At 36.3% G+C, this 26652-nt stretch overlaps 1 protein-coding gene across 1 annotated transcript; it reads left to right on the top strand.

Moving 5' to 3' along the window:
* Positions 1 to 15235: 15235 nt before the first annotated feature.
* On the top strand, positions 15236 to 21684 carry LOC106847294 (C-type lectin domain family 12 member B-like). Its single transcript, XM_070495137.1, has 8 exons — positions 15236 to 15269; positions 15646 to 15765; positions 17607 to 17705; positions 18551 to 18670; positions 19777 to 19848; positions 19991 to 20142; positions 21027 to 21133; positions 21663 to 21684. Exons 1-8 carry the CDS (start codon positions 15236 to 15238, stop codon positions 21682 to 21684), a joined length of 726 nt encoding a protein of 241 aa, XP_070351238.1.
* Positions 21685 to 26652: the final 4968 nt, after the last annotated feature.

Genomic DNA, 26652 nt, shown 5'->3' with positions numbered 1-26652 from the left:
TTAATGATAGGTTACAATCTTGTGAAATTTCAGTTGTACATTAATGTTTGTCATTCATGTTGTAGGTGCACCACTTCACCCTTTGTGCCCACCCCCCACCCCACCTTTCCCCTGATATCCACTAAATTGTTCTTAGTCCACATTTTTAAATTCCTCATGTGAGTGGAGTCATACACAGATTATCCTTCTCTAGCTGGTTTATTTCACTTAACATAATTCCCTCAAGGTCCATCCATGTTATTGCAAATGGAATGATTTTGTTCTGTTTTGCAGCTGAGTAGTATTCCATTGTATATATGTACCACATCTTCTTTATCCATTCGTCTGTTGATGGGCACTTAGGTTGCTTCCATGTCTTGGCTATTGTAAATAATGCTGCAATGAACATTGGGGTACATAGGACTTTTGGGATTGCTGACTTCAAGCTCTTTGGATAAATACCCAGTAGTGGGATGGCTGGATCGTATGGTAGTTCTATTTTTAATTTTTTGAGGAATCTCCATACTGTTTTCCATAGTGGCTGCACCAGTTTGCATTCCCATCAGCAGTGTATGAGGGTTCCTTTTTCTCCACAACCTCTCCAACACTTGTTACTATTAGTTTTAGATATTTTTGTCATTCTAATGGGTGTAAGGTGATATCTTAGTGTAGTTTTGATTTGTATTTCCCTGATGTTCAGCGATGATGAGCATCTTTTCATGTGCCTATTGGCCATCAGTATATCTTCTTTGGAGAAATGTCTGTTCATGTCTCCAGCCCATTTTTTGATTGGGTTGTTTGATTTTTTGTTGTTGAGTTGTGAGAGTTCTTTATATATTATGGATATTAAGCCTTTGTCAGATATACGACTTGCAAATATTGTTTCCCAGTTAGTGGGCTGTTTTTTTGTTTCAATCCTGTTTTCATTTGCCTTGAAGAAGCTCTTTAATCTGATGAAGTCCCATTTGTTTATTCTTTCTATTGTTTCCCTTCTCTGAGAAGGCACGGTGTCTGAAAAGATCCTTTTAATACTGATGTCAGAGAGTGTACTGCCTACGTTTTCTTCTAGAAGGCTTATGGTTTCAGGTCTCACCTTTAGGTCTTTAATCCATTTTGAGTTTATTTTGGTGAATGGTGAAAAAGAATGGTCAATTTTCATTCTTTTACATGTGGCTTTCCAGTTTCCCCACCACCATTTGTTGAAAAGACTTTCTTTTCTCCATTGTATGCCCTCAGCTCCTTTGTCAAAGATCAGCTGTCCGTAGATGTGTGGTTTTATTTCTGGGCTTTCAATTCTGTTCCATTGATCTGTGCACCTGTTTTTGTACCAGTACCATGCTGTTTTGATTACTGTAGCTTTGTAGTATGTTTTGAAGTCAGGGATTGTGATGCCTCCCGCTTTCTTCTTTTTTATCAGGATTGCTTTAGAAATTCGGGGCCTTTTGTCGCCCCATATGAACTTTAGGATTCTTTGTTCTAATTCTGTAAAGAATGTCATTGGGATTCTGATTGGGATGGCATTGAATCTGTAGATTGCTTTAGGTAGAACGGACATTTTAACTATGTTTATTCTTCCAATCCATGTACATGGAATGTCTTTCCATCTCCTTATGTCGTCATCCAATTCTCTCAGAAAGGCCTTGTAATTTTCATTATATAGGTCCTTCACTTCCTTGGTTAAATTTACCCCAAGGTATTTTATTCTTTTTGTTGCGAATGTGAATGGTATTGTGTTCTTGAGTTCTTTTTCTGTTAGTTCGTTATTGGAGTATAGAAATGCTACTGATTTATGCAAATTGATTTTGTACCCTGCAACTTTGCTGTAGTTGTTGATTACTTCTAAGAGTTTTCCAATGGATTCTTTGGGGTTTTCTTTCTTTTTATATATCCAAGTGATATATTTTTTTTTCAAATTCTGGATACATTACATCATGTTCACCACCCGAACACTAATTATAGTGCATCCCCTCACATGTGACCCTAATCACCCCTTTTGCCCTCCCCCCTCCCCCTTCTCCAATGGTAACCACCGGTACAATCTCCAGTGCTATGTGGTTTGGGGTTTTTGGTCGTTTTTATCTTCTACTTATGAGTGAGATCATATGGTATTTGACTTTCTCTCTCTGACTTATTTCACTCAGCATAATACCCTCAAGGTCCATCCATGTTGTCACAAATGGCCGGATTTCATCATTTCTTATGGCTGAGTAGTAGTCCATCGTGTATAAATATCACATCTTCTTTATCCATTCATCCCTTGATGGGCACCTAGGTGGCTTCCTTGTCTTGGCTATTGTGTATAATGCCGCAATGAACATGGGGGTGCAAGTATCTTTATGCCTTTGTGTTTTCAAGTTCTTTGGATAAATACCCAGCAGTGGAATAGCTGGATCATATGGTAGATCTATCCTTAATTTTCTGAGGATACTCCAAACTGCTTTCCATAGTGGCTGCACCAGTTTGCACTGCCACCAGCAGTGAACAAGGGTTCCCTTCTCTCCACACCCTCTCCAACATTTGTTGTTTCCTGTCTTGTTAATTATAGCCATTCTGGCCGGAGTGAGGTGATACCTCATTGTAGTTTTGATTTGCATTTCCCTGATAGCTAATGATCTTGAGCATCTTTTCATATGCCTGTTGGTCATCTGTATATCTTCTTTGGAGAAATCTCTGTTCAGATCTTTTGCCCATTTTCTAATTGGATTGTTGGTTTTTTTGTTGTGGAGCTGTATGAGTTCTTTGTCTATTTTGGATATTAACCCCTTAGCTGATATGTGGTTTGCCAATATCTTCTCCCAATTGTTAGGTTGTCTTTTCGTTTTGTTGATGGTTTCTTTTGCTGTGCAGAAGCTTTTTAGTTTGATGTAGTCCCATTTGTTCACTTTTTCTTTTGTTTCCCTTGCCCAGTCAGACATGGGACTTGAAAATATGCTGCTCAGACCAATGTCATAGAGCGTACTGCCTATGTTTTCTTCTAGAAGTCTCATGGTTTCGGGTCTTACATTCAAGTCTTTAATCCATTTTGAGTTGATTTTTGTGCATGGTGTAAGGGAATGGTCTACTTTCATTCTTTTGCATGTGGCTGTCCAGTTTTCCCAACACGATTTATTGAAGAGACTCGCCTTTCTCCACCGTATGCTCTTGGCTCCTTTGTCAAATATTAGCTGTCCATAAACGTGTGGGTTTACTTCTGGGCTCTCAGTTTTGTTCCATTGATCTGTGTGTCTGTTTTTGTGCCGGTACCATGCTGTTTTGGTTACTATGGCTTTGTAGTATAATTTGAAATCGGGGCTTGTGATACCTCCAGATTTGTTCCTTTTTCTCAGGAATCCTTTGGCTATTCAGGGTCTTTTGCTGTTCCATATAAATTTTAGGATTCTTTGTTCTATTTCTGTAAAAAGTGTTGTTGGAACTTTGATATGGATTGTGTTGAATCTGTAGATTGCTTTAGGAAGTGTGGACATTTTAACAATGTTAATTCTTCCAATCCAAGAGTACGGGATATCTTGGCATTTCTTTGTGTCTTCTTCAATTTCTTTCAACAATGTTTTATAGTGTTCGGTGTACAGATCTTTCACCTCCTTCGTTAAGTTTATTCCTAGGTATTTTATTCTTTTTGTTGCAATTGTAAATGGGATTGTATTCTTAATTTCTCTTTCTGCTACTTCGTTGTTAGTGTATAGAAACACAACGGATTTTTGTACATTGATTTTGTATCCTGCAACTTGACTGTATTCCTTCATTGTTTCTAAAAGTTTTTTAGTGGACTCTTTAGGGTTTTCTAGATATAAAATCATGTCATCTGCAAAGAGTGACAGTTTCACTTCTTCTTTTCCAATGTGGATCCCTTTTATTTCTTTTTCTTGCCTGATTGCTCTGGCTAGGACTTCCAATACTATGTTAAATAAGAGTGGTGACAGTGGGCATCCTTGTCTGGTTCCTGTTCTTAGAGGGATAGCTTTCAGTTTTTCTCCATTGAGAATGTTATTTGCTGTGAGTTTGTCATATATGGCCTTTATGATGTTGAGGTATTTTCTTTCCATGTCCATTTTATTTAGAGTTTTTATCATAAATGGATGCTGTATCTTATTAAATGCTTTCTCTGCATCTATTGAGATAATCATGTGATTTTTATTCTTCATTTTGTTAATGTGGTGTACCACGTTGATAGATTTGTGGATGTTGAACCATCCCTGCATTCCAGGAATGAAACCCACTTGATCATGATCTATGATCTTTTTAATCTATTGTTGTATTCGATTTGCTAGTATTTTGTTGAGGATTTTTGCATTGATGCTCATCAGAGATATTAGCCTATAATTTTTTTTGTGTTGTCCTTGTCTGGTTTTGGTATCAGGATAATGTTTGCTTCGTAGAAGGAGTTAGGAAGCCTCTCCTCCTCTTCAAACTTTTGGAAGAGTTTGAGAAGGATAAGTATTAAGTCTTCTTTGAATGTTTGGTAGAATTCACCAGGGAAGCCATCTGGTCCAGGACTTTTATTTTTTGGGAGGTTTTTAATTGCTGTTTCAATCTCCTTACTGGTGATCGGTCTATTCAAATTTTCTACTTCTTCTTGGTCCAGTTTTGGAAGGTTGTATGTTTCTAAGAATTTATCCATTTCTTCTAGATTATCCAATTTGTTGGTGTATAGCTTTTCATAGTATTCTCTTATTATCTTTTGTATTTCTGAGGTGTCGGTTGTGATCTCTCCTCTTTCGTTTCTGATTTTATTTATTTGAGCCTTCTCTCTTCTTTTCTTGGTGAGTCTAGCTAAGGGTTTGTCAATTTTGTTTATCTTTTCAAAGAACCAGCTCTTGGCTTCATTAATTTTTTCTATTTTTTTTTTTAGACTCTATTTCATTTATTTCTGCTCTGATTTTTATTATTTCCTTCCTTCGGCTGATTTTGGGCTTTGTTTGTTGTTCTTTTTCCAGTACCTTTAGGTGCACTTTTAGATTGTCTATTTGGGATTTTTCTTCTTTGTTGAGGTAGGCCTGAATTGTTATAAACTTCCCTCGTAGAACCACTTTTGCTGTATCCCACACATCTTGGCATGTCATGTTTTCATTTTCATTTGTCTTCAGGAATTTTTTTATTTCTTCTTTGATTTCTTCATTGCCCTAATCATTGTTCAGTAGCATTTTGTTCAATCTCCACATTTTTGTGGCTTTTCTGGTTTTCTTTCTGTAGTTGATTTCCAGTTTCATACCTTTGTGGTCAGAAAAGATGCATGGTATTATTTCGATCTTCTTAAATTTATTGAGACTTGTTTTGTGGCCTAATATGTGATCAATCCTGGAGAATGTTCCATGGGCATTTGAAAAGAATGTGTATTCTGGGGTTTTTGGATGGAATGTTCTGTATATATCTACTAAGTCCACCTGGTCTAATGTGTCCTTTAAGGCTAGTGTTTCCTTGTTGATCTTCTGTTTGGATGATCTATTGATTGGTGTAAGTGGAGTGTTAAAGTCCCCTACTATTATTGTGTTACTGTCTATTTCTCCTCTTATGTCTGTTAATAATTGCTTTATATATTTAGGTGCTCCTATGTTGCGTGTGGAGATATTTAAAAGTTTTATATTTTCTTTTTGGATTGTTCCCTTTATCATTATGTAGTGCCCGTCTTTGTCTCTTATTACAGTTTTTGATTTAAAGTCTATTTTGTCTGATACAAGTATTGCTACCCCCACTTTCTTTTCTTTGCCATTTGCATGGAATATCTTTTTCCATCCTTTCACTTTCAGTTTGTGAGTGTCTGTAGGTCTGAAGCGTGTCTCTTGTATGCAGCATATACATGGATCTTGTTTTTTATCCAGTTGGCCACTCTATGGCATTTGATGGGAGCATTTAATCCATTGACATTTAAAGTAACTTGATAAATATGTATTTATTGCCATTTTGTCACTTTTTCCTTTTTTTGGGTGTTTTAGTAGTTCTTCTCAGTTCCTTTCTTTTTCTCTTTCTCTCTTCACTTGTGGTTTGATGGCTATCTTTAGTAATATGTTTGATTTCTTTTGTGTTACTTTTTTTCCTGCTAGTTATAGGTTTGTGGTTTGTGGTTACCATGAGGATCCTATTTAATATACTATGCATATAACAGTCTATATTGAGTAGATAGACTCTTTAGCTTGACCTCTTTCTAAAAGCTCTACTTTTTCACTCCCCTCCTCCCACACTATATGTTTTTCACATCATATATAGTCTTTTGTTTAGTGTGTGTATATCCATTACCCTCTTATCATTTAAATAGGTAACTTTAGTACATTTGTCTTTTAACCTTCATATTACCTTCACAGGTAGTTGATCTGCTGCCTTTACTATACTTTTACCTTACAAGTGATTTTATTGCCTGTTTTTTCTTGTTGTTGTCTTGGTTTTTTTTGATAATTTCTTTCTTTTGTCTCTATTTGTGGTCATTACTTTCCCACTTAAATAAGTCCCTTCAGCATTTCTTGTAGAACTGGTTTCTTAGTGATAAACTCCTTTAATTTTTGCTTGTCTGGGAAGTTCTTTATCACTCCTTCCATTCTGAATGACAGCCTTGATGGATAGAGTATTCTTGGTTGTAGGTTTTTTCCTTTTAGCACTTCAAATATGTCATGCCATTCTCTTCTCACCTGTAGGATCTCGGCTGAGAAGTCTGCTGAGAGCCTGATGGGCTTCCGTTTATATGTCACTTGTGGCCTTTCGCTTGCTGCTTTTAGGATTCTCTCTTTGTCTCTAATTTTAGACATTTTAATTATAATATGTCTTGGTGTGGGCCTCTTTGGGCTTATCTTGTTTGGAGCTCTCTGTGCTTCCTGAACTTGGATGTCTGTTTCCTTCCTCAGGTGAGGAAAATTTTCCTCTATTATTTCGACAAATAAATTTTCTGCCCCTTTGTCTCTCTCTTCTCCTTCTGGGACCCCTATAATCCGAATGTTAGCACACGTGATATTGTCCCAGAGTTCCCTTAGACTGTTCTCATTCTGTCTAATTCTTTTTTCTCTTTTCTGTTCTGCTTGGGTGATTTCCTCTAGTCTTCCGTCTAGCTCACTGATCCATTCTTCTGCTTCCTCTACTCTGCTATTGAGTCCCTCTAGTGAATTTCTCATTTCAAGTATTGTATTCTTCATTTCTGATTGGTTCTTTTTTATATCTTCCAATTCTTTGCTGATGTGCTTACTGTGTTCATCCATTCTTATCTGCATATCTGTGAGCATCCTCATTATATTTTTTTTGAATTCCTTGTCAAGGAGGTCGCTAGTTTCTGTTTCATTTAGTTCTTTTTCTGGTGTTTTGTAGTGTTCCCTTGCTTGGAAAGTATTCCTTTGCCTCCTCATTATGCCTCTTTCTCTGTGCTATTTTCTTTGTACTAGGTGAGTTGGCTATGCCTCCTGATCTTGGAGAAGTGGCCTTATGTATGAGATGCCTTATGAGGCCCAACAGTGTGCTTCCCTCTCGTCACCAGACCATAAGAACCAGGAGTGACCCCTTTGTGGGCTACTTGTGTTCTTCTGCTGTGGCAGGGTTACTCCCACTGCAGGTACCCAGGGAGTCTGACCTTTCCTTCCCTGGCCAGCTGTTTGTAAATCCGGTTTGGAGGGGCCTCAGCACTGTTGGCTACAAAGTCTATTAGCACACTCTTATTGCAATTGTCCTCTTAATTTGGTTGGTACCCATTGTAACTGGTTGCTAGGCTCAGGGGCATACAGTTGTGATAGGCCTGAGGCCAACAAGGCTGATGTCAGTTCTCTTAGGAGTGCAGCTGAGTGGGGCTAGCCCTTGGCATGGAGGCAGTCAGTTGTTTCAGGCTTTGGAAGGTGAGGCTGATCCTTTTTATGGCTATTTGTAAAGCACAAGTCTTTTGCCACTGATAAGCCTCATCCCCCTCTGGACCACATACACTGTCAACACAGTCCTGGTCCGTGCACACTTCTCAACCCCCTGGAGCGTACTCCACTGCCACACTGCAGAGGCCCCCACCTCTGCCCCAATGCCCCCCACAGTTCACCTGGTCCTCACACAAGCCCTGCCCCACAGAGGCAGACACCATTGCCTGCCTATAGAGGATCAAGGCACTCAGTCAATGCAGGCTGAAAAGTAGCCTGAGGGCTAGCTGTTAGGTGGGGCCAGTCCCTGGGCAGGTTGCCTGCCCTGGCTGAACTTGATTAAATCTGTGCTCTAGTGGGTGTGGCAGACCCCTGGGCTGACAGCCCAAGGGATGCACCTCAATGGCCCCCATTGGTGTCTGTATGTGCACGCCTGGACCACCTCAGAACAATGGCCCCCACCAATTTCTCAGTCTCAGGAGAGGACCCTCCTCTCACCAAGATGCCCCCAGCGCCCACCAGGTGAGTCTTGTTTCACCAAAGGACAGTCAGCCTTCTCTCTGGTGATTTTAGGTTGCTGCAATGAGTGAGTTTGTGCATGGGCCCTTTAAGACCTGGATCTTTTCGGCTTTTGGCCGATAGCTTTTCTGGGGTGTCCCCACTGCAGTTAATAGCCAGCAAAGCCAGATAGTAAGACCCCCATCTCAGTTGGACTGAGTCCGAAGGATGGTTATAGCAGTCTTACCCCCGCTCCGGACCTCACTCCTCCAGGGAGGGCTGCGGACATTAGGTTGGCTTCTGCCTGGCCAGCTGAGAAGCTCCGCTGCTCCCAAAGGTGGCTTTTTTCCTCTCCGGCCAGAGTTACTGCCTCTTTTGCTTTCATCAGGACTGTCCCTTGTCGTGGGGGTTCTTTTTATCCAGTTTTCAGTTTTCAGTCCAGGGCGATTCTTCTCAAAATTGTTGTAAGCTGGTTGTGTTCTTGGGTGGAGGAGAGTTCAATGTCTGCTCACAGTGCCGTCTTGACAAGAACCTGGGGTTTTCTATATATAAGATCATGTCGTCTGCAAACAGCGAGAGTTTCACTTCTTCCCTCCCTATTTGGATTCCTTTTATTCCTTTTTCTTGCCTGATTGCTCTGGCCAGGACCTCCAGTACTATGTTAAATAAGAGTGGTGATAGAGGACATCCTTGTCTTGTGCCTGTTTTCAGCGGGATGGCAATCAGCTTTTGCCCATTGAGTATGATGTTGGCTATGGGTTTGTCATATATGGCCTTTATTATGTTGAGGTACTTTCCTTCTATGCCCATTTTGTTCAGAGTTTTCATCATAAATGGCTGTTGGATCTTGTCAAATGCCTTCTCTGCATCTATTGAGATGATCATGTGGTTTTTATTCTTCAGTTTGTTGATGTGGTGTATCATGTTGATTGATTTGCAGATGTTGAACCATCCCTGTGTCCCTGGCATGAATCCCACCTGATCATGATGTATGATCCTTTTGATGAATTGCTGAATTCTGGTTGCCAAAATTTTGTTTAGAATTTTTGCATCTATGTTCATCAGTGATATTGGCCTGTAGTTCTCTTTTTTCGTGGTGTCCTTGTCAGGTTTTAGTATCAGCGTGATGTTGGCCTCATAAAATGTGTTAGGAAGTGTTCCATTCTCCCTAATTTTTTGGAATAGCTTGAAAAGGATAGGTATTAAATCCTCTCTGAAAGTTTGGTAGAATCCCCCAGGAAAGCCATCTGGCCCTGGGGTTTTATTCTTTGGGATGTTTTTGATTGCTGTTTCCATCTCTTTCCTTGTGATTGGTCTGTTCAAATTGTCTGCCTCTTCTTGAGGGAGCTTTGGGAAATTGTAGGAGTCCAAGAATTTATCCATTTCCTCTAGGTTATCCATTCTGTTGGCATATAGTTTTTCGTAGTATTCTCTTATAATCCGTTGTATTTCTGCAGAGTCTGTTGTTATTTCTCCTCTTTCATTTCTGATTTTGTTTATTTGAGCTTTCTCCCTTTTTTTCTTTGTAAGTCTGACTAGGGGTTTATCAGTTTTATTTATCTTCTCAAAAAAACCAGTTCTTTGTTTCATTGATCCTTTCTACTGCCTTTTTCGTTTCAATAGTATTTATTTCTGCTCTGATTTTTATTATTTCTCTCCTTCTGCTGACTTTGGGCTTCATTTGTTCTTTTTTCTCTAGTTCAGTTAGGTGTAGTTTAAGATTGCTTATTTGGGATTTTTCTTGTTTGTTAAGATGTGCCTGTATTGTGATGAATTTTCCTCTTAATACAGCTTTTGCTGTATCCCATATGAGTTGGTATGGCATGCTATCATTTTCATTTGTTTCCAGGTATTTTTTGATTCCTTCTTTAATTTCTTCAATGATCCATTGCTTGTTCAGTAGTGTGTTGTTTAGTCTCCACATCTTTGTGCCTTTCTCTGCTTTTTTCTTGTAATTAATTTCTAGCCTTATAGCACTATGATCTGAGAAGATGCTTGTTATTATTTCAATTTTTTTAAATTTGTAGAGGCTTGCCTTGTTTCCCAACATATGGTCTATCCTAGAGAATGTTCCATGTGCACTTGAGAAGAATGTGTATTCAGCTCTTTGAGGGTGGAGTGATCTATATATGTCTATTAAGTCCAATTGTTTTAGTTTTTCATTCAGCTCCACTATTTCCTTGTTGATGTTCTGTCTGGATGATCTGTCCATTGATGTGAGTGGGGTGTTGAGGTCCCCTACTATTATTGTGTTGTTTTTAACATCTTCCTTTAGGTCTGTTAATAGTTGCTTTATGAATCTTGGTGCTCCTGTGTTGGGTGCATAGATATTTATAAGCGTTATTTCTTCTTGATGAAGTGTCCCTTTGATCATTATATATTGTCCCTCTGTGTCTCTCTTTACCTGTCTTATTTTGAAATCCACTTTGTCTGATATAAGAATTGCAACACCTGCCCTTTTTTTCTTGCTATTAGCTTGAAGTATTGTCCTCCACCCCTTCACCCTGAGCCTGTGTTTGTCCTTGGGGCTGAGGTCTGTTTCTTGGAGGCAACAAATTGTTGGATCTTGTTCTTTAATCCATTTTGCCATTCTGTGTCTTTTTATTGGAGAGTTCAATCCGTTTACATTGAGAGTGATTATTGATGCATGTGGACTTAACACTGTCAATCTGTCACTCATTATCTTGTTTTCCTGTGTGTCTTTTCCTGTGTCCTTTAGCCTACGCATTTAATACTGCAATTTCTTATGCTGGGTTTCTTAGATTTTTCCTTATTTATGATTTGTGACTCTGTTCTGTATTTTATTTTAGTGTCTACCCTGAAGTTTGTATTTAGAATCTCGTGTATAATATAGTCTATTCTCTGGTGGTCTCTTACTTACTTGGCCAATACTGATTTAGACCCTTTGCTCTTCCCCTCCTAAATAATTATTTTCATTTCTTATTCCAACTCATGTTATGAATTTGTAATTAGAGTGATAAGATCGTCCTTGCTTTGGTAGTTTCCTTACCTTTACCCTAATGCTATAGTTGAATATTTGCTATCCTCTTCTGGTTCTATCCATCGGTCTCCCTAGTCTGTGGATTGTGTCCCCTTTCTCCCTCTTTTCTTTTTGCAAGTATGAGAGCCTTCTTGAGGATTTCTTGTAGTGGAGGGCTTTTAGTTACAAATTCCCTTAACTTTTCTTTGTCTGGAAAAGATTTAATTTCTCCCTCATATCTGAAGGAAATTCTTGCTGGATAGAGTATTCTTGGCTGACGATTTTAATCTTTTAAAGCTTTGAATATGTCACTCCATTCTCTCCTAGCTTGTAAGGTTTCTGTAGAGAAATATGCTGAAAGTCTGATAGGGGCTCCTTTATAGGTTATTTTCTTCTTTTTTCTTACTTCCCTGAGTATTCTTTCTTTATCTTTTCTTCTTGCCAATTGTACTACTATGTGCCTTGCAGTAGGTCTTTTTACATTGACAAATCTAGGAGATCTGAAAGCTTCCTCTACACACATTTCTCCATCAATCCCTAGATTTGGGAATTTCTCTTCAATAATTTCGTTAAGCACACTTTCAGCTCCATTTTCCTTTTCCACGTTCTCGGGAATTCCTATGATCCTTAAGTTCTTACTCCTCATTGAATCCACTATCTCTTGGAGATTTTCCTCATTTTTTAAAATTCTTAGTTCTCTTTCTTCCTCTGTCTGGAGCCATTCAGCCTGTCTATCTTCAATTATGTTAATTTGCTCTTCTATGGTGGCTACATGGGCATTCAGTGAATTCATATTCTGTTTTATCTGGTCCATTGTGTTTTTCATCTCTAGTAATTCTGTTTGATTCTTCTTTATGATTTCAATCTCTTTTGTGAAGTAACTCCAGAACTCATTGGCTTGTTTCTCTATCTTTCTGTCTACCTCATTGAGTTTTTTTATTATAGCTGCTCTGAACTCATTATCACTTAGTTTACCTAATTCCAAGTCCTCAGGACTTAATTCTATGTTTTTATTGTTTTCTTTCTGGTCTGGGGCTTTTATAAATTGCTGGATGGTAGAGGAGTGGTTTTTTCACATGGTGGTAGAATTTGGTTGCAGTTACAGCCTGTCGCCACTAGATGGGGGTCGAGAGCCACGTGTTCTGAGCTCTCCACCTTCGGGCAAGATGGCGTGCCCAGTGTGTTTTACCGGGAGGGAGGGGCTGCTATTCTTGCGTGCTGATCTGGATTCAGATCAGTTCTGTTCTCTGATCTCCCGAGGCCCTGGGTTTATGGGGTCCCTGTGCATGGAAGCTTTCCCCCGTCAGCGGGTCTCCACTGAACCAGCGGCCGGAGTCCTGGATGATCCCCCGGTCATGTGTCCCCTCCCCCGCTCCTTCCCAGACCCACGCAGCAGCGATCGCAGACTCTAGGGGGGGCAGCGACATTCTCTCCTACCCGTTCCAGTGCCTGCGAGGCCATCAGCAAGGTTTATGATCTCCGCCTTCTTGGTCTTGTAGGTCTCTAACATGTTGGCATTAGATTTATTCTCTGAAATTCAGTTTTTCCAATCTTTTGTTGTATTTTGGAGGGGAGAGAATCCCGGGTCAGCTCACCCTGCCATTTTGCTCCACCCCTTCTCTGAGATTATGTTATTTTAACATGCTCTAAACCTCCTTCAGAATTTCGCTTTTATATAGATTATTATCACTGGATTTAAAAAATTCGTTGTGCAGCTATGATTTCTAAATGAAAAGGGGAAAATTTATTAACAGAAGAAAAATTGGAAAATAATGCCTGGACTGATATGAAAAATGAAGGAAGGTGAATAAATGATATGCTGATTTTCTATTTAACAATTTTAAGTATTATTTGTTATTTGACATTCTTACAAATGTAAAGCATGCTCTTTATAAAAAATTTTTAAAAATACATTAGAATTCAAAGAAGAATATAAGCAGCAGCCATGATAAACTGCTTAGTGGCATCTACTGGCAACATTTTAAAGTATACATTTCCATTTCCTTTCTATCCTTGTATGATTTTAAGCTACACATTTCTTTTTTCAGCTTTATTGAAGTATAATTGACAAATAAAATTATAAGATATTTAAAGTATACATTGTGATGATTTGATATACGTATACATTGTGAAAGGATACTTCCCATCTAGTAGTTAACACATCTATCACACCACACACATATATTCACACATGATTTTTTGAGAGGTGAGAACATTTAAGTTCTACTCTCCTAGAAAATTTCAATTATACAATGCAGTGTTGTCAACTATAGTCACCATATTACATATTAGATCCTCAGACCTTATTCACCTTATAGCTGCAAGTATAAATCCTTTTATCAACTTGTCCCTATTTCTCCCACCCCCGCCCCTTGGAAATGAATTTTCCACTCTCTGTTTCTATGAGTTTGACTTTTTTTTCGAGATTCTATATACGTGATACCATGCACTATTTGTCTTTGTCTGGCTTATTACACTTAGCATAATACCCTCAAGATCCATCTATGTTGTTGCAAATGGCAAGATTTTCTTCTATTCCATTGTGTGTGTGTGTGTGTATGTGTGTATGCCTGTGTGCATATATATATCACAGCTTCTTTTCTTAATCCGTTCATCAGTTGATGGACACTTAGGTTGCTTGCATATCCTGGCTATTACAAATAATGCCGTAATGAACATAGGAGTGCAGATATCTTTTCAAGATCTAGTTTTCATTTCTGTTGCATATATATACCCAGAAGCAGGATTGCTGTATCATATGGTAGTTCTATTTTTAATTTTTGAGGAACCTCCATACTGTTTTCCCTAGTGCTGCATCAATTTATATTCCAACCAACAGTGCAAAAGAGTTCCCTTTTCTCCACACCCTGGCCAAACTTTTTATCTTTTGTCTTTTTGGTGATAGCCATTCTAACAGAGGTGAGGTGTTATTTCATTGTGGCCTTGATTTGTATTTCCCTGATGATAATTATGTTGAGCACTTTTTTATGTACCTGTAGGCCATTTGTATGTCTTCTTTGGAAAAATGTCTATTCAGTTCCTCTGTCCATTTTTTATCAGATCTTTTTTATTTTTTGCTATTGACTTCTATGAATTTTTTTTATATATTTTTGAGATTAACCACTTATCAGACAAATGAATTGGAAATATTTTCTTCCATTCCGTAGGTTGCCTTTTCATTTTGTTAATAGTTTGCCCTTCTGTGCAGAAGCTTTTTAGTTTGACGTAGTCTTTTTATTCAGTCAATTTCTCTACAAGAACATATGTCTATGCCATAAAGCAGATTTCAATAAAGTGATTACATTGATTACATTGAATGTATAGTATTTCATTATATTAATAGAAAATTAACCAGTCTCTCATTTATGGACACACATTGTTTCTAATATTTCTGGTCTTTCAATAAAATACAGCTATTAGCATTCTCTAGGATAAAGTTTGCCCACAGCATGATTTTTTTAATGCTGAATCACTCTTTGCTTTTACTTCCCTATTTCTATTAGAATTTCTTTTAAAACATGATAAATATAATACATATATATAATGAGGCTTAATAATGAAGCAAATATGAATAATCTTTTCCTCTTGCCCATAGTCTTGCTGCCTATGATCACCAATGTAAATAATTTTCTATGCTCATATGAGTTAAATAAACACATTTGCACATCTGTACCAAACAGATGCTACTAAAAGGCTTGTTGTACATAATTCAGTTAAATAGGGGCAATTTTAATTTTTGCAAATCTCTTAGAAGTATATCCAGTTATTGATTCATGTTTCCTCTGTGGTTTTTACCAAAGTAAATTAGTATCATACAACTGTAAGTAGCTGTCCCACTTTAGCCTACGTCTGGACTTCTCACCAACTCTAGGAGGATAGTGGCAGAAATATCACTTCATTCACCTACCAACATCTTTGTGGGCTCTTCCTCACCATTGGGACAAGAAATCATCCAAAAGGCTCCATAATGTCAAATGCTTCAGACTCTGAACCACGTCCAGGTATTTTTTTTAATGTAAATATTCTATACTATTTTAATGAAAATAAAATTTTATTTTAATCTATCATCACTGCTGATTGTGATTATAACGGGCATAAATGTCTTATATTTTCTTTAATATTTCCCACATACCTAAAAGAGTGCCTTTAAATATAATTAACGGAAATAATTATCTATTTCCTGGCTAGATCCAAAGTGCAATCAATTTAAATAGTTTTAGGAGAACTGGATGGGCCATTGAGTAGAAATGTGATTTGAGTGTTTTCGATTTTATTGTTACTGCATTTGTATTTCTAGCGATCTTTGAAAAGAATCAACTTCTAATCTCATTTGCTTTACAAAGTTATAAATTAATTATATATTTGTTGTGCTAAAAGAAACCACAGAGCAGACAGAGACAATCCCTATTGTGGACTTGGAACCCCCTCTTGCTCTTCCTCCTCCTCCTCCTGCAGAGGATGAATGGGGCTCAGTTCCTGAGCGCACCAACATAGACGGTAAAGTATAAATAACCAGATTTTATTCTTCTACGTTCTCTTTTTGTTATCTGAAGGTAAATTTTCCCTTTATTTTACTACTCTCTAGGTGTTACTATTTGGGAATTTTTCTATTTAAACAAAATATAGAGATTCAAATATTTTAAAATATATAGAGAAGTTAAAAAAAGCATATTTGCTCACTTTGAAAATCTCATGTATTAAGGGGCATGTTTAAAGATAAAAAAGAAGCCATTTGTCCTAATTTTGTCTTGTTTCCTCACATGAAACTGAGAGACTACGCAAGATGATCAGAGTTTAAAATTCAGTAGATATGTAAAAGGACTCAAAAATAAAACACTAGTAGTTGATTGCCTCCTTTAGATCATAGTTAAACTTAACATCATTTAGTTAGGATAAGGTTTCTCAACTTCAGCATTGCTGACACATTGGACGGGATAGCTCTTTGCTGTAGCGGGTGTAGGATTGTAGGATGCTTAAGAGCACCCCCGGCTTCCACCTACAAGATTCCAGTAGCACCGGCCCCTCAGTTATGACACCAAAAATGTCTTGAGATATTTACAAATGTCCCCTTGGGGCAAAATTGCCCCTGGTTGATAGCTACTGAGTTACATTTTTCAGAAAATTAAAGAATGTTTTGGACATAAATTATGAATATAACCATTCTCTTTGATGCAGTTTTTTTACCTTGTTACAAAAGTGCAATTCTTTTCTAATATAAAGAAATATATACTTTTTACACTGGAGTACCTAAATTTACTGTTGTGGGAAATAAACATATCAACAAAAAGATTATAAACAATGATGTCTGAAAGTTTAGCTTCTAGAATGTGGGGATATAACATATTATTTTTGTGAAATTTAATAAAATTATAGACGTTTTAGGCCTAAAGCAAATATCATCTGGCTTAAACTTTCCCTGAAATTTACAGTAATTTTTTTGTGAGGGAACATGGTACTAGTCATCAAGTTCAACTAAAGAATTCCATCTTAATAATAGCATAGGGTTAAAATAAAGCATTTCTGCATTTGATCATATTAATGGGGATAATGTAATCTGAACTGAAATTTTATGCCTAATATTAAAGGTATTTAATAACACCTTGTATTTAAAAATTTCATCTGTGCTAGAGGTCCCTAAGACCACACTCAATTTTGATGATTCACTAGAACTCACAGGACTCTGCCTACAGTTGTACTTAGATCTCAGATTTATGGCAGAGAAAGGATAACAAGCATAATCAGCAAAGGGAAAGGCACACGGAGTGAAGTCTGGGGGAGACCAGGCTCAAGCTTCTAAGGGTCCTCTCCCAGTAGAGTCACAGGGTCACATGAATTGCCCCAGCAACACATTGTCACAATGTGTCACATGTTGCCCACCAGGGAAACTAGGAGAATCAGTGTTCAGGATCTTCACCGGGGGTTGATCACATAGGCTCTGGCTGGCATGTAGCAAAATCCCAGACTTCCAGAAGGAAGACAGATGTTCAGCACAAACAGTATTGCTTTCACAAACAGTTTCGGCATAGTGAGTCACTCTTTTCATGGTGGGAACCCTACTGAAATCCAGGTTTCCAGACATCAGCCAAGGCCAACCTTGTAAGCAGTCCTTTGAGGATAGCAGTCAGGTCTGCTATGTTAACCCTTTTTCTGCACATCCTCTTAAATAAGTTTTTTCCCCTCATTTAGCCTGATAGTTCATAGTAATTCACACATTGGATATTTTCTTTCAGAAAACTTAAGACAGTTTAAGAACAATAGTAAATGCAAAATAATGATATTATTCTTTCAAATTACTGGAACTCACCTTATCTCTGATTATCACTCATCCTGTTTCTTAGCTTCTCCTTTTCCCTTTGCTCGATGTGGAACAATTCCTGCCATCCTGGGAGTCTGCAGCCTGCTGCTCTTGGTGCTGTGTGCATTCTTTGGTTATCACTGTAAGTCTGGTTAATGAGAGGAAGGAAGGAATAGATTATTAGATTCTACTTCTTTAAACATGTTTCAGATAAAAGCTTTTGGTAAATATTTTATTGCCACTTTGCACAGGGAACAGGAAAAAATGACATGAAAGTACCACAATTTTTTACTTTAAGGATGAATTTGACCTTGTGAGCTCTCAATAACTACATATGTTTTTCAAGGGAGACTACATGATTGTAATTTCTGCAGAAGATACTGATAGTAATGACTGATTAACATTATTATTTTGAAAATTACAACTTACTAAGAAATTTAGCTTGATGGTTTTGTGGCTGTCTTTACTTTGAAAATAGAAAGTAACTTCTTTTATAGTTCCAATTTCCATGCCTCCAGCAGCCTAAATTGGATAAAGAGAATATTTTCATTATTATTAAAATTATTTGCAACTGGTTATTTAAAAATTGTAGTTTCTCATTGATAACATTAGTTTGAACTTGAAATTCTATAATTTTGTTTAGAAAGTGAAATTCTGTACACTATATCAACCAGTCATGATGGCAAAAGATTTATTTGATATGATTTTTGTTGTTGTTCTCTGTTTTAATTGATTTTAACCATTGTTTTACCAATGTAAACACATTCAATCTTATAAGATATTGAGATATTTTAGCTTTAGGCATAGACTTTAGAAATAATAGTGGGTAAATGAAAACATACTTAGCTAAATATCTTTTCATAATTTGAGAACATTTATGGGGAACTTTTATTAAGAAAAAACTATAAGATTTAAACTTCATAATCTAATTCAATACTTGCTCATAATTGAGCATGTGTTTTACATGTCTTGAATTCTTGTTCTTAGACTTTCAAAGTGTTCCGTTATCAGAAAAGAAGCTGAAGAGCCTTAACCAATGGATTGAGTCTTTCAAAAACAAAGCAGAAACATTTATTCGGGTCCAAAAGATTCTTGATGAAAACACAGGTAATATTAGAGCTAGAATAAACAATTTTATAGAATGCTATATTGTTTTTCTTGTTGCAGCCTTAAAATGGTTAGTTGCATAATGCAGTAGGCAGCTCTCTAATACAGCAGCATGGCAATTTTGATGGCTTCTTCCCTCTTTTGGGCTTCATGGCTTCTTCACGTCATCCTTTAAAACTGAGTGAATTTCACAATTATCAAGCATAGCCTCCTATATTAATTAATTAGCTTATTCAATGCACACTACATGCCAGCCATTAGGTTGGTGTTTGACAATAAATAGAATATGAACCCTGCCCTTGGAAGGCTCAGAGAAAAACATATAAACCAAAAATAAACCAAAGTGTCAAGGTGTGCAGTAGAGGGATGTGCAAGATGTTCAGGGGGCATGGAAATAGAAGAACTTGAATATCTGAAAAGTAATGGTGTTTTTGTAGCTTCTAAATGCCTCTTAAGGAGAGGAGTTTAAAATACTAGAGTAATCATATAGCTTCATTTTTGCTAATTAAATTGTAATATAAAAAGAGTCTATGTTGATGATAAATAAATATTTTACAAAGGACTTGCATTAAAATACTAGTTTTTTCTTTTTCTTGTGAGGTGTCAAGGTTCTATTGAATAATTAAATCAGCCATTTGAGAGTCCTTTAGTGATTGACCTTGCTAAAAGGCTGGTATCTTTTTTTCTATTGAAATATAATTGACATGTAACATTGTGTAAGTTTGAGGTGTACAACGTGTTGGTTTGACGCATTTATATACTGCAATATGATTACCACAATAGCTTTAGCTAACATCTTTATCATGTCACATAATAATCATTTCTTTTTTGTGTTAAAAACAAGATCTACTCTTTTGGCAACTTTGAATTTATAATACAACATTGTTGACAACAATCACTATGTTGTGCATTTTTAAAGGCTGCTTTCTAAGCCATTGATTATTTCAGCCAAAGATGAAACTAATTCAGTAGGGAAAGAGGCTGGACTAAAATTATTTGCATATTTTGCTGCTTGATTATTGTCATTATTATGACTCTTGAAATAGTACAAAAATAAAATGTAATATGTATTCTCATCTAATATTAAGTCTTGTTGTCTCATGTAGAAACCCTGAAGTGGCTCCAAAACCAGAATGTGTATCTCCTTGTGGCTTTAGAAGAACTAAGGACCATGCAAGGTAATCTGGAAGGGAAAAAATTCTGAGTTAATAATAATTCTTAATAACAGCCTCAATCTTTTAAGAGGGAAAACTTATGAAGCCGTAAGGCCTTGTTTGTGAGGTTCTGTGAACTCTGAGGTTTAAATACTTTCTTTCCTAGGAGACAGGTGTGGACATTCTCTGAATAACTGGGTGCAATACAGAGACCACTGCTACCACCAAACCGCGGAAATGGTCTCTTGGTTAAACTGTTCTGATCTTTGTGTCACTTTGAATGCTACATTTTTAAAGACAGAAAGGAGCATATTGATGGTGAGATTATATTTCATTCTTTACTTCTGGAATACGAACATATTGTAGGTACCAAAGGAAGGGCTCACCTGCAGCTCTAAAACCAGGGAAAGGGGCACTCTTTTGCTTCATTTTTCACTCACCTATCTCAGATATACTCCACTTCGCACATCTTTCTTTTCCAAACACACCAGTCATGCCCTCACAGTAGAAATGATGCATTTGCTGTTCTCTCTGCATGCAATGTTCCTCTCTTAGATATAGCCATGGATAACTACTTCACCTCCTTCAAGTATCGATTTAGTTATCACCTTAATAACCCTTGCCCTGACAACCCTATTCAAAATTGCAACCTGTGTATCAGTGTCCCCCCCAGATGCCCTCCTCTGTACTCTTAGTTCTTTTTACCCACTCTAAATTTTTTATGGCGTTTGTCACTTTCTTAAATACCATATCATGTATATGTATGTTGTTAATTTCCATATGGCTCAAATGCCCCCAAAGCAGATACTTTTGTTCAATGATGTATATCAAACTCAAAAAAATAAGCACAAAATTTAATAAATGATCAAATGAGTTAAGAAAAATAATTGATATTTATTCATATTTAGTAATTTAGTTCATGTTTAGTAAAACCAATTCATATTTAGTGTGGTGTCATCTTGAATATAAAACTTTCTGTTAGCTATCTTTTTTTTCTTCTTCCTATTTAATTTTTGGTTCAAGAAACTACAGACACTACGGTACTGAAATATTTTTTGATGTTCTATTTGTCAGTGGGGATTTATAGACTGCATTGTTCTTATTTTTATGATTCTTTTCTTCTCACTTGATGGAAGTTCCATATTTTTCATCTCTAATATGCTTTCAGTATTAATATTTTTGTGTATTTTGGTTCCATGAAGAGTATCATGAAGTTACTTGCAGAAAATCATACTTGGCTTGGCCTATCTTACAAGGAAGAGGACAATAAATGGAAGTGGGAGGATGGCTCCTTTCCTTCTCCTGAGCTGTAAGTTTCTAGCATATAATCCAATTCCTTATGCCTTTTACAGTGTCTTTTCCTTAAAGAGATGGAGGAAATAGAGAAGATTACTGGGCACAGAATTTAGATCTTTTTAATTCTCTTTTTTGTTATTTCATATTACACTGTCAACAATTTTATAAATCATAGTCATTTAGATATTTCATAATTTATGTAAATATGCCTCTATTATTAGACGATCTGTCTGATTACAATTTCAGATAATAAGTATAATTTGGGGAAGAACATCATTATATATGAATTTTGGCAAGTATTTATTATCTGGTATTTATATTGGGAAGAAATACAGAATCATTATTCCTCAGCCAAAGAATTTGGGCCTTTTTTATGGTTTTAAATACATATTGCTAAATTACCATCTAGAAACATTGCCTTAGACAATCATGCCAAAAATAAATATATTAGCAAGCTGTTTCATCACTCTGTGCCAATCTTAATTAATATTTCAAATTTTTGATAATTTTGGAAGCTGATTATTTTTATTTTGTTCTTTTAGGTTATATTCTTCTGCTGTTTAGTGAGGCTATTTTTCCTATAACCTGTATCAATATTTTTGTCCGCTTATCACATATATCTTTTATTTCTTGGTATGATTCCTTATATATTGTCTGTACTCTCTCAGATACGTCTTGCCCTTGTTTTCCTTTACTAACTTGTTTTTTGAGTCTATTTGCTTTTATTATATGAACAAATGGCTAGCGTTTAAGTATACTGAAATTGTCTTTATTCATTTGAAATTTATTTTGGGATGTGACAGAGAAAGCTAAGCATGTACATGTGTGTACACATATAGATGCAATTATATCTATGTATATATTTCACTAATCAGTTGTCAAAGTGCTGTTAAATGATTCATTATTCTTCTATCATTGATTTTAATGTCATATGCTAAAATTTTAGTATTCAAATAATTTAATATGTCATTTAAATATTTCACAATTTGTGTAAACATTTTATGTGTAAACATACTTGAATATTTTCCTACGCTTGCCTGTTCTATTGTCTCACATTGTGAATCTATTCTTACTTTCATGGTTGATCATTTTAATTATTGGAATTCTGTGACTTGAAAGTTTTCCTCTTCTTTAAACCTTATACAATATTTGGTACATAGAATACTCAATAGGTAAGTTGAATTAATGAATGGAAGACCATATAAAAATAGTCTGGCAATTTATTTTTACTAACACAGTTCAAAATTCTTTTTTTTCTAATTCCTTTGACATTTTGAAAAGGAATGTATTATGCATTTAATAAATGAGTAGGTAAGCTTTACTTTTTTCCAGACTATAATAGATGACCATTGTGCTCTAGAGTTGATGAAATGTAGTTTTGGTGATATTGACCTAAAATGTTCTTTATAATCTACATCTCTAGTTAAGGACTAAGTGCAATCAGAGCGTTTGGTAGCATCTACCCTATAGCATTTATGTCAGTGGTGATTTTGTAAATTGAAGTGCACAATAGAGCAGAGGGAAGTGTCCTGACATATTGCATATATATATTATACACACACGTATGTACACATATATCTTATGTTCCAAATTTCGTTACTAATTTTGGCTGATGCAAGTGTATTTACATCAATGCAATGTATTTACAACTAAAATATCCCTCTTCCAATTGTAGCTGTACATGCATAGTTGAATGGTTTCTATCATGCCAATCTGTACTTAAACATAATTTCATATCCCACATCATATTTCCCATTTTTTTTTAGAGATTTTATTTTTCCTTTTTCTTCCCAAAGCCCCCCAGTACATAGTTGTATATTTTTAGTTTTGGGTCCTTCTAGTGTGGCATGTGGGATGCCACCTCAGCATGGCCCAACAACCGGTGCCATGTCCGTGCCCAGGATCTGAACCAGCGAAACCCTGGGCTGCCACAGCGGAGCACGGGAACTTAACCACTCAGCCATGGGGCCGGCCCCATATATTTCCCATTTTTTGTGATATTGCCATAATTATCCAGTGAGACCATTCTCTTCCTCTCTATTCAGGTGTATTTTTTTCCCACTTATATTTAGTTATCACATTTTGTGAAGCTTGTTACTTAGATGCCTATATCATTTTTAAAATAAATATATGAGCTCTTTGAAAAGAGGAGAGTGCCTTGAGTTCCCCACAGCACCTGGTATGATGAATTCACATAGTAAGTTCTTATATAATGCTATTTAATTCAAATACAATGAGTATGGCCAGTGACTTGTGTTTTCTAAATTTCTCAGGCATTTACCACAGCCAAGTCTAGATTTCCAGGGGAAGTGTGTGTACGCAAATGTGCACACCATTGGTACTGATAACTGCACCAGACCCTATTCATGCCTGTGTGAGAAGGCTGTCCGCTAAAAAATCAGAAGATTCAAAGAAACGCTATGAGGTTCACATCTCAATAATATTCCAGATTCAACATCTGCCTGCCTTTATTCTATTGTTATTTTATGTTATTTATAACTCTTTTTTTCATGGCAGAAATTGATAAATGAGTTTATGCTAGAAGGAGGCAGGGTATAAGATTACAGGAAAAATATCAGGATATCTCAGGAAACTTAGAAATTTCAGAACCTCTTTGATTTTGTGAGAATTATATAAGCGAACTAAAAAACGTATCATTTGTCATGAATATTTAGCCTTTTTGTTCTTTTTAATATTTTAAAATTTATTTAGAATTGTGACCCTATGGAAACAAACCTTCAGAACAAATACAATGAGAAATCTAAGTGATAAAATTTTTTTTTAAATTTTTATCTTTTTCGGATGTACATCGTATTTCGAATTCTGTATACATTACATCGTGTTCACCACCCGAACACTAATTATGGTCCATCCCCTCACATGTGAGCCCAATCACCCCTTTTGCCCTCCCCCCTCCCCCTTCCCCAAAGGTAACCACCAGTCCAATCTCCAATACTATGTGTTCTGTTTTTTTTTTTTTGTCGTTTTCATCTTCTACTTATGAGTGAGATCATATGGTATTTGACTTTCTCCCTCTGACTTATTTCACTCAGCATAATACCCTCAAGGTCCATCCATGTTGTCACAAATGGCCAGATTTCCTCGTTTCTTAAAAGCATAAAGATACTTGCACCCCTATGTTCATTGTGGCATTATACACAGTAGCCAAGACATGGAAACAACCTAGGTGCCCATCAAGGGATGAATGGATAAGTGATAAAAGATTTAATGTATAATGTACAAAAAAATGGCAGACATACAAAGAAATATAGATAGTAACATAAAGTTAAAAAATAAATAAAATAAAATTTAATTAAAATAAGTTTCTGAAGTCATCTATTTTCCAAGTTCCTTGCAGATGTCTTCCTTCCTAACAGATTTTACATGTGTCAGTTTTCCTTAAATTAATTCCTTGCTTCTATTGGAAACTATACATCCTGTCAGAGGCTACTTTTAAATAGACTCTAGATCCACTTCCTCCTACCCTCACAGTGTTTCATGTTCTTATTCCATTAATTACCCTCCTCACATATATACAACGACTTCCATTTAAAATGCATTACCTTCAAGATGTAAACATACCCACACATCTCCACCCTCCAGTTAAATTCATGTCTTCCTCTGTCGCCTCTTTCATAAGTTTCTCTTCAAAGTCAGTGTACTTGAGCAAAAAATCTCAAGTACAAATCTCTTATCTACTTTCTCACTTTCTAATCCTTATTCAGAACATTGTTATTTGTCTTCTTTTCTCCTTTTTATTGAGACTGCTTTTGTTTAAGACCCAAATCATCTGTCATACATTCATTTATTTATTTTCAATCTTTTTATTTATCTGTTTCTGTTTTAGGCAGCAAGTTTAACTCATGAATCCAATTTATTTCAATGCTTATGTTATTCGATCTATGAACAGAATTTTTACTGGATTACTTATTTCATTCTTCTTGATTTATTATTATTATTATATTTGGACACAGTGTTATTTTTCTGTGACAAAAGACAGCATATAAAGACAGTTTTGTCTTTCTTGGTGTTCTTCCTACCACTCTGGTCCTGTAGTCTTAGTCTCATTTATGGATTTTTTTCTAATTGCGCCCCAATGTTTTTCAGCTTGAAGGTTTCATTAGGGGACTTTCATTTCATTTAGGATGACATTTGATTTATTAACACAGGTGTGGCAGACAGACTTTTGGTGTACAAGATAAGAGAGGAGGCCTGGATTCAAGCATCTTCTGTGACATTTCTTGTATATTGGACATTCTGTAAGTTAGTCTGCATCTGTGGGTTCAGTTTCCTAATTCATAAGATTGGGTTGGTAATAGCTGTAACTCATAGTTAATTGTCTGAGGGTTAAATAGCACCATAAATGAAGCATCTAGAATGGCAAAACCACAGTAGGGATTCATTAGACATTAGCTATTGTTTTAGATGAGGAGAAAAATTTTAAGTTCCTTGTAAACTGTGAAGCACTATATGATTTTTAAAATATTCTTATTATAAACGATGATGGTACCATGGAGAAATTTTGGTGAGTGAAATGCATGCGATTCATATGTATCACATTAGCCTCTGTAATCTCCATCGCTTTCTATCTTTCACTTCTTCCTATACCCTTATTTTTCATTCAGTTATCTACACTCTTTTCTTTCTGTACTATCTTCCTTGCCTTTTATCTGTTATACAGGTGAGACTTTATTGATGACAAGTGACAGAAACAGGACTTAACCTAACTTGGAAAAAATGGGAAAACTTTTGGAAATATACTTGGTTACTGCATATAATTTAGGAAAACTTTGAAAATAAATCATAAGAAAGGTAGTGATACAGCTTAGCCACAGGAAAATGGGAGCTTGGAACTTAATTCTACCAGCTTTCTCTACTGCTTTTCTCTGCCTCTCTCTTTTGGGGTGGCTTTATTATGTTTTCATGAAGAAGATTTCCTTCATATAATGGGAAACATGGACAATAACTACTTAGGCCTCCTATCTTACAGTTTCTATTACAAGAGAGATTCTTCTCATTTAATTTCACTAGAAAAAATAGTCAATAATACCAAGTTAAGGGAGGGCTAAGACCTAAAAGATATGGCCGCCTCAGCTAGAGCTATATGTATTGGAGTGTGGGGAGTTCTCAGGAGGAAGGGTGCATGCTGGATGACAATAGCATAGATGACTCCTACAATTATGCATTAATTTTCCTTTTTTTTGTTAGCATTTTTTATTTTTTATTGCAGTAACATTGGTTTATAAAATTCTATGAGTTGCAGGTGTACATCATTATATTTTGATTTCTGTGTGGACTACATCGTGTTCACCACCCAAAGACTAATTACAATCCATCACCACACATGTGTGCCTAATCACCCCTTTCGCCCTCCTCCCTCCCCCCTTCCCCTCTGGTAACCACCAATCCAATCTCTGTTTCTACGTGTTTGTTTGTCATTGTTTTTATCTTCTACTTATGATTGAGATCATATGGTATATGACTTTCTCCCTCTGACTTATTTCACTTAGCATAATACCCTCAATGTTTATC

The sequence above is a fragment of the Equus asinus genome, chromosome 22, assembly GCF_041296235.1.
Source record: "Equus asinus isolate D_3611 breed Donkey chromosome 22, EquAss-T2T_v2, whole genome shotgun sequence".
NCBI lineage: Eukaryota > Metazoa > Chordata > Mammalia > Perissodactyla > Equidae > Equus > Equus asinus.
This window is presented reverse-complemented; position numbering and strand designations above follow the sequence as displayed.